Source organism: Callospermophilus lateralis, chromosome 10, assembly GCF_048772815.1.
Source record: "Callospermophilus lateralis isolate mCalLat2 chromosome 10, mCalLat2.hap1, whole genome shotgun sequence".
Taxonomy (NCBI): domain Eukaryota; kingdom Metazoa; phylum Chordata; class Mammalia; order Rodentia; family Sciuridae; genus Callospermophilus; species Callospermophilus lateralis.
The window spans coordinates 43,895,513-43,903,643 of record NC_135314.1 but is presented as its reverse complement, the minus strand read 5'-3'; the positions used below and the strand labels follow the sequence as shown (position 1 = coordinate 43,903,643).

The following is an 8,131-nucleotide window of genomic DNA, read 5'->3' as shown; positions in this document are numbered from 1 at the left end:
ATGTGATAGAGACTTGGTCCCCAGTGGATGCAGAGATGCACAGAGGTAGGGCTTTTAGGAAGTGACCAGATCATGAAGGCACTAAACTCATTAAAGGATTAATTCATCATGTTGAATAGACTATGGGGAGGTGGTGGAAACTGTAGGAGTTGACACCTGTTGGAGAAAGTAGGACTCTAGTTATTATCCCTTTGATAATGCAAAATGATCTACCTACTTCAAGATCCTCAAAGTAACACATCTATAGGTCCTAGGAGTACACATAGACATTCACAGGGGAGCTTCATTCAGTCTACCATAATAACTTTCAGATAACACTCATAACCATTAGTTTTTGTCAAGATTTGATCAATATGTATTAATGCCAGGAGTGAGCGAATGAATGAATAAATGAAGACCTTTCATTAATTCAATAAATATTTATTATTGGGTCCATCATGTGCATAGCCATGTTTTAGATTATCTTCAGAGTATGTTCAGGAAACCAGTGCTTATTTTACACAGTTAACCCTGCTTGATCTCAAAGCAAATCCTCTGTCATATTAGAATGGTCACCACTTTATTGACTAACATGGAATCAAGACAAGAGAACAAAGAAAACCTACCAGTTAGACTTATTTTGATTAGCACATATGACTATCCATACTATAAAAAATAGTGCAAAACAGAAAATCCTTATAATGTCATCTGAAGTAAATTCTAAGGGTGGGTCACCAGGAATCTCATTACCATAAAAAATTAAGAATCTTGGGTTTGGGCCAGAAGGTGGAGATTCGGTTGGCTTTTTGATAGGTACCTGTGAGCCCCTTACACAGATGCCCAGAGTGCATGCCTCACAATTGCTCCTGTCATGGGGCCCATTCAACCCCACGACTGGAGCAACTGGCATCTTCCTGAAGTTATGCCCATAGTAGCTGTGCAGAATACACTGCGCCAGGTTGTTCAGAATTCTCATGGTGCTATCTGAAGAGAACTCAGGATTCTCAAATTGAGACCAGGAACACTTCTGGCACCTCTGAGCAAAAATCCGCAGAAGCACCTGGCCATTGTATATCCGGTGCTGCGTAGACATATGGCACAGGATCTTCACTTGAGCAGAAGCCCAGCTTCGATGGCATGAGGAACAACAGAACCTGCAAACACAAGGAAGAAACTGTGTGTCCTCAACTGGCATTGCTGACCTGAGGGGAAATGGCCCTGATCTGAAATCCCTTTCAATTAATTAGCACATAATTAGATAAAGGTTTTTCCTGTGTTCATCTGAGTTTCTGCTCATGTGTTGCCCCAAGTCTGCCTCTTTTTCACTCTTTGCTAGTAAAAACATCTTTGGATGCCTCAAAAGAAAAAGAATTACTATCATTGGCAGTGAAATTTGTTCCCCATTGTGGTGACAGAAAACTTTTATAAAGTACCAATTTTGAGGCAGGTACTGTGATCAGTGCCTTACATTGTCATCTCACTTAATTATTCCTATGAAGTAGGTACTATTGAGCCCAATATCCAGATAAGGAAACCAGGTCCTAAAAGGTCTCCACAATCTCTTCAGGACATACAGGGTAAGTGGTAAAGGGATGTTTTCCAGTAGTAGTTCAATATATATGAAAATACTTTATAAAATACAAAATGCTTTTAAAAAGCTGATTGATATTTTCCAAAAGCAGGCTGGTTGGTTTCTTTTCCCATCTCAAAATGACTATCAAATCAATTATCTAGTGTCAAAATGATAAGGGACATTGTGAGTCTGGTGTGGAGAGAGACACTTCACTGAATTACAAAGCAGAACAGAAGAGCAGCACATGCACTCTGGCAGGTGGCTTGAAAACTGTTCTTCAGAGCCACAGGAGGCTTCTTTTTAAAAAATCAGATTCTGTAGGTCAAAATGAATATATAGATTATATAATATTTTTAATATTAGATTATTTAAAAGTTTATATTACTTTTATTATATACATAGCCATTACCTTATAAGAATGTAGAAAAAGGAACTTCCTCTGCTCAGGAGGACCAGCAAAGGCCTTAAGGAGGCTCAGCCCCTTGGATGTCCTTGAAGGGGGAGTTGGGATAGAGTGAGGAAGGGGCCTGCCAATCAGGCACAACATTTTCACAAGGATATGGAAGCCTGAGAGTGCATGTCCTGCTACTGGCTCATAAGGAATGGCACAAAGCAAGCCTGAAGTAGGACAGGGATAGGCAGACAGCAGGGTAATAGGTAAGAAAAGTAAACTGAGGTCTTGGTTGTGATATAGAGGAAGAGATTGTCCAGGTCAGTCATGCTCACCCTACTGACATGGGTAAGGAAGCTGGTTCCTGAAACCTGGAGGCTTGCTGGGGGTTAAAGAGGGAATATCCAACAGGGAGGGGTGTTATTACAAATTCCTTGGACTGGGGTTTAGATTTGGATTTTGCAGCATCATTATCTCCTGTTATCCCCAGGTCTTTAGTAATGTTCAAAATGACTGCTTGATATTAGTAGATTGTTAGAATGTTAAAGCAGGGATCAGGTCCCAGACTAGTAACCAGTGCCAGGGCACAGAGAGTTGCTGCAGCTTGGGAGGCCGGTCAGGACTGGCTGATGAGAAAGACTGCAGAGGAATCTAGAGGTGATTGCAACAAATGAGTAATGAGAGACTAGGAGGGCAGATTTATAGAGCTTGGAGGCATTTTGCAAAGATTCCAAGAAACATTTAGGGAAGGAAACCTAGTAAAAGAGGAAACTTTCTGCATTTAAACAAGATGGAGTCTTACAGTCTGTTAGACCTTAAAGAGCACCATAGCCACAGAAGCTTGGAGAACATGATGACATTTATTGTTTCAGCAAGCTCACAAAGGGATAACACAAGACTGAGCTGAGCCTCTCTGCTCAGGAAGGCCTAATGCTGAGCAAAACCACACTTACCTCCCAAATGCTCTCTGCATGTACTGCCTCCATCCTCGGGCCATGCCACCCGGCTGAATGTTCTCATCCAACTTCAGGGTCCACTTGGCCCAGGGTTTCTCCTCCTGGATCAGTTCTTGGAGCTTCTGCTCCCATGTACTGATATCCAAATACATTCTCCTTCTGCCGAGCATCAGGATTTAATGAACAGGATTTCAGTTTGGGCCTAGGATGGGGAGAAAGGTAATCCTGCCTTCCCAGAGGTTAGAGAATGGGAAAGGGAGAGGAGAAAAAAACAACAAAACCACAGTTTGTTTCCCCGTTCAGTTCAGTTTCAGTTTCCTTTTCCTAACACAGACTGTTTTTTTTTTTTTCCTTGCATTTTGAACTGAAAACACAGAACAATTCTTTGTTCTGAAGACAGAGGGCAGCAGAGTTGCGTTACTTTGTTAAGAGGCCTTGCTGAGAGAGAGCCGACTAAGGGCTCTGTTCTAGACTTTGGTGGCACATACAACTCAGCTTTCATTTTATTTTTCTCTCAGTTTTATAAAAGGCAAGGCACTAATTTTGTCATTGGAATAAAGGAGGAACTTGCAACTAAAAAACAGTTCCTACCCCCATGGAACTGAAGACCCAGAAAATAGGTGGAGGGAGGATACGTTCAAAACTATTCTCACGTACCTGAGAAGTCCTCATTGCAGTCCCCCAGGAGAAGATTTTCCTATGTTTTGCAGGTGAGCCACACAGACAGCTGGGGTACCTTGCCCAAGGCCACACAGCAAGTAAATGGAACAGTGGTCCACCTCATGCTTTGAATATAGCTTGTGCTGCTCTGTCACTGAGGCTTATTTTAAAATGGAAATCTTTTTTCTCCTCTCCCTTTCCCCTTCCCTAACCTCTGGGGAGACAGGATTCTCCCCATCCTAGGCCAAATTATATGTCCTACAGCACACATCCACCACAGGATCCAAATAATTCAGACTTCAGGGATGGCACAAGAAGATCCAAGAAATGGCTATCTCTCAAATTATCAAGTGAATCACTGCCCTCCCCCCTCACCTTCCAGGGAATACCTAGAATAAATGAATTTTTTAAAAATCCTCTGTTCTCCTTGATGGGCAGAATCATGCCTCTGGGACAGGAGTCCCCCGTGTTTCTCCTATGCTAGCAAAGCAATAAACTTTCCTTTTCTTCTTTCTCAAAACTGTATCCTTCTTATTGACTTGGCATCATGGACAAAGACCTGGTTTTGAATAAAATCTTGGCAACCCAGATGGGACTCACAAGTGGCTTCTGCTCTGGCTTTGTTGTTCAGGTCTGGCACTCCAAGCAACCGCCCTTCCGTGCAGAATTCCTGTGAGTAGAAAGACTGAGGGACTGTCCCAGAAGCTGCCAGAAAACCCCTTTGCTTGGGGGAAATCCCGCCTTCTCCCCCTGAATGATACTTGTGGGAGACCAACCTAGCATGTGACTGAGTTAACTTCCTGCTGGGTGATGTGGCATCAGGCACCCATGCTGCTAGACTGCCCCGCTCTTCTAGGACTTGAGTGACTGTATCTTCATGCCTGGGCATGACTTCCTACAGCCCCATGGGTGGAGCTATGCTCACCTGTTCCTTTGTAATATTACCCCTTACCCTTACCCTGTTTAGGATAGAAGTGCCTTGTGTGTGTCCCCTCCTCTTACTGTGCCCTTGGGTGTGGTCAACCTAGATGTCAGTCAACCTGCTGACAGCAGACATCTTGAAGATAGACTCAGCCCCTTGAAACCTGACCCCTTGCCTCTTTGAATAACTTCTCCTCAATAAAAGGGGTCAGTGTATGCTTGTGTGCTCTCTCGCTCTCTCTCTCTCTCTCTCTCTCTCTCTCTCTCTCTCTCTTCCTGTGGACCCTTAAGGTATTTGTGTCTCTTGTGTGGTTATATTTTGCACAGCCCAGTTAGCCCAGTTTACCTGGAGTGACCCCTGAGCCTTTTAGTCGTGAACAAAACCCCATAGATACTGATTGCTCCATCTTGGTCTACTTTGAGGAAAAAAAAAAAAAAAAAAAAGAATGCAGTAAGTTGTGACACTGTTGGCCATCTGGTTAAGTCCCCTGGTATGCAGGCTGAGACCCTTCATTCCACACACCTAATTCTCCTTCATGGGAACATCTGTGGCACCTCTGTCATAGGAGTCACAGTTGAGCGAGAATAAGGAATTTGGAGAAATTTCCCCCTATCGGGTCTGTCTGTTTTAAAGGTTCCTGTCTTTCAGCCATAGTTTTGGGGGATCCTCTCTGGTCATCTCTCTGTGTGTTTTTTTTTTTTTTTTTTTTTACTGGCCCTTTTAAGACATGAGCTATACGTTGTTGGGCCACCTATAGGTATAAGCCTGAGAACAAGATGCTATTTTTCTATAACACAATGTGGCCTTTAAATGGCTTTCTGAATTATTATACAATCTGTAGTCAGAGGAAAAATAAGTGGAAGAAATTCTGTATGTACAAGTATTTTTGCAGTTACAAGATAAGGAGTCAAAACTTAGCTGAGGGTGCAGAGACCAATTTCTCTGGTGTGCAAGGACAGCAGGGCACCAACAGAAAGGGTTAAAAGAATTAAATTCTTTCACCCCAGTGCTTCCAGTCCCAACGCTGACCTTCCTGTCTGGCCCCAGGTATTCTCAGATCATCTCATTATAGGTCAAGAACATCAGTCCTGTGCTAAGGGGCGGGGGGGAATCCCAGCCCTGGGTTTGGGCTATAGAGAAATGGGCAAGGAGGACCTGGCCTCTGCCCTGCCTTCCAGCTTCTTTTTGCTTATGTGATAAAACAAGCCTGAGAACAGGACTCAGTTCCTCACTTCTGCTATCAGGTGGGGTCTGTGAGGGCTGCAGGCCTCATGGATTCTTCTCTGGGTTCTTGTCTCACAGGTTCAAAGAATGAAATCCATGTGTTATGGTTTGGATATTAGATGTCCACCAAAGTTCATGCGTGAGACAAGGCAAGAAGGTTTGGAGATGAATGGTTGGGTTATGAGAGCCTTAGCCTAATCCATGCGTTCATCCCCTGATAGGGATTAACTGGGTGATTACTGTAGCAGGTAGGATGAGACTAAAGGAGATAGGTCACCGGTGGCCATCTTTCTGTCTCTAAGCTTCCTGGTGTCATGTACTGAGACACTTTCCTCCGCCACACTCTTCCACAGTGATGTTCAGCCTCACCTCAAGCCCTGAGGAATGAAAACTGTCTATGGATTGAGGCCTCTGAAAGTGTGAATCCACCAAAGAAAACTTTCCTCCTCTAATTGTTCTTTTCAGGTCTTTTGGACATAGCAGAAAAAAAAAAAAAGCTGAATAAAACATCATGGATGGTGACAGAAGGCAAAAGTTAAAGGACCAAGATTGAAAGAGGAGGAAAGATGGAGCTCCTAAAATGTAAGGGGTGCCCTGGACATAAGAAAAAAAATCTTCAATGTACAGAGGGGACAAACTGACATAAAGCCCTCACAGCCAGTTGATAGTGATTTTATTATATATATAGCAGGAATAGAAAACTAAAGCCAACCTTTGGGGTTTTTTTGGCAGCCTCCACAAAGGGATCCTCAAGGAAGGAAAAGGATAAAGAGGGCCTCCCTCCAATAAATACCAATATGCCTACTGTAAGAACCCCCCCCCCAAAAAAAATCCTCTGGGTAAAATTGGCAGTGGGGAATTCACTTAAAGTTGTTAGCATTATGATTATTATAAGGGTGATCCATCAGGCTCAACAATAGCCTGTGCTCCAATCACTTGCATGCCACCTGGGAGAAAAAAGATTAAGGCACAATTTTTGCATATGACAGATTGTCCAATCCCTCTCCTGAAATAAAATTTTTTGTGTAAATTAAATGCATAGATAACATTTATAAGAGTTGCTTCAGAGTCATAATTTAAGTAAGGAAGGATCTGAAACTAGAAAAGAGATATAAGAAACATAGGTAAGAAAATATATTTTAGTTTGAAGAACTAGAAGAAAAAAAAATGTTATGGTGTTAGAAATACAGGGGTGCCCCCAAGGAATCAATACATGCTCAAAGTAGCTCAGCAAGGCAAATTTACTTCTGCTAGCTTGGGCCAGCAGTCTGCCTGTTTTTATCCCTAACACAGTACTGCCCTTGCTCTGTTAGGAGGAGCTTGGGATTGCAATCTATGAGACTGGCTAATTTTAAAATTGGGAATGGCAAAGGGGAAGGCTATAGTTTAAATAGATATTATTGGATCTTATAGCCCAATTAAAGCTAATTACTATATTCTGAAAATAGACACTGGACTGCCTATTTCTCACAAGGCCCCCATATTTTCTTTTTATATCTTTTGGTCTCATTTTCATTTTTTGTTCTTGTACCCTTTTGTATTGCCATGTGGAAATTGCCTATGGTAATGAGTTCTCCCATTTTTAGCAGTTCAAATAGACACCCCAGTGATCAGGAGCACTTGGTAAGATCGTTTAAAGCTTGGTTGAGGATTTTCTTCTTTCTAAGTCTTGCTTAAAATCAAGTTGCCAGGCTGGAAGTGATCCTTTTCTGCAAACTCCAAAAGAGGACTCTGGGCAGCAGCTCACAATAATTATACCATCAAAAAAGAACGAAAGAAAGAAAGAAAGAAGGAAGGAAGGAAGGAAGGAAGGAAGGAAGGAAGGAAGGAAGGAAGGAAGGAAGGAAGGAAAGAAAGAAAGAAAATAGAAAAAGAAGAAAAGAAGCACAGCACAGATCTCAAATTGACTCAGAACAAACTTGTGGCTCTGACAGAGCTTTTTGTGATATTTATCGGGTGCCTGCATAAAATCCCTTCCTTTAAAATCTCCCGGTTTTACTAATTTGGGGGAGGTCTGACACCAAATGTACATCTCAAGTAAAAAAAAAACATTGTCTTACCTTTTAAATGTCCATGTATGGCAATATTTTGGCTACATGCTCCTTCCAGGTGTTTAAGACTAAGTTGGCCAAAAATAACCTTTTTCCTTTCTACTGTTAGAGTCAGCTGAGATTTGTCAGGGATCACTTTGGGAAACTTGTGAGAAGCCCCTTGGATCCTTTTTGGCTTTTCATCCAACATTTGTGCCATCTGCCAGGATGGATCAGGGTCTTGCTGACCTCATGTGTCTTCCCTTGGAAGCATCAAGGGCATTTCCTTTTTCCATGACCCTCCTCTTTGCAGAATGGTCACTGGTTGTCTTCCTGTTCTCTAGGTTCCTCTTGATTCCCCAGATTGGGAGGTCAGGTGACTCACTGGAGTTCCAG

At 42.5% G+C, this 8,131-nt stretch overlaps 1 protein-coding gene across 2 annotated transcripts; it reads right to left on the bottom strand.

The window, feature by feature from the left end:
* Window positions 1–436: 436 nt before the first annotated feature.
* Window positions 437–4,217, bottom strand: Rtp4 (receptor transporter protein 4). Of its 2 annotated transcripts, XM_076868520.2 has the most exons (3): window positions 4,160–4,217; window positions 2,897–3,058; window positions 437–1,133 (listed from the first exon to the last, which is right to left on the bottom strand). In XM_076868520.2, exons 2-3 carry the CDS (start codon window positions 3,049–3,051, stop codon window positions 602–604), a joined length of 687 nt encoding a protein of 228 aa, XP_076724635.2. In that variant the 5' UTR covers window positions 3,052–3,058; window positions 4,160–4,217; the 3' UTR covers window positions 437–601. The 2 variants fall into 2 exon arrangements, with proteins under 2 accessions (XP_076724635.2, XP_076724634.2); XM_076868519.2 differs by lacking the exon at window positions 4,160–4,217 and having other exon boundaries at window positions 2,897–3,195.
* Between the last annotated feature and the right edge of the window lie 3,914 nt (window positions 4,218–8,131).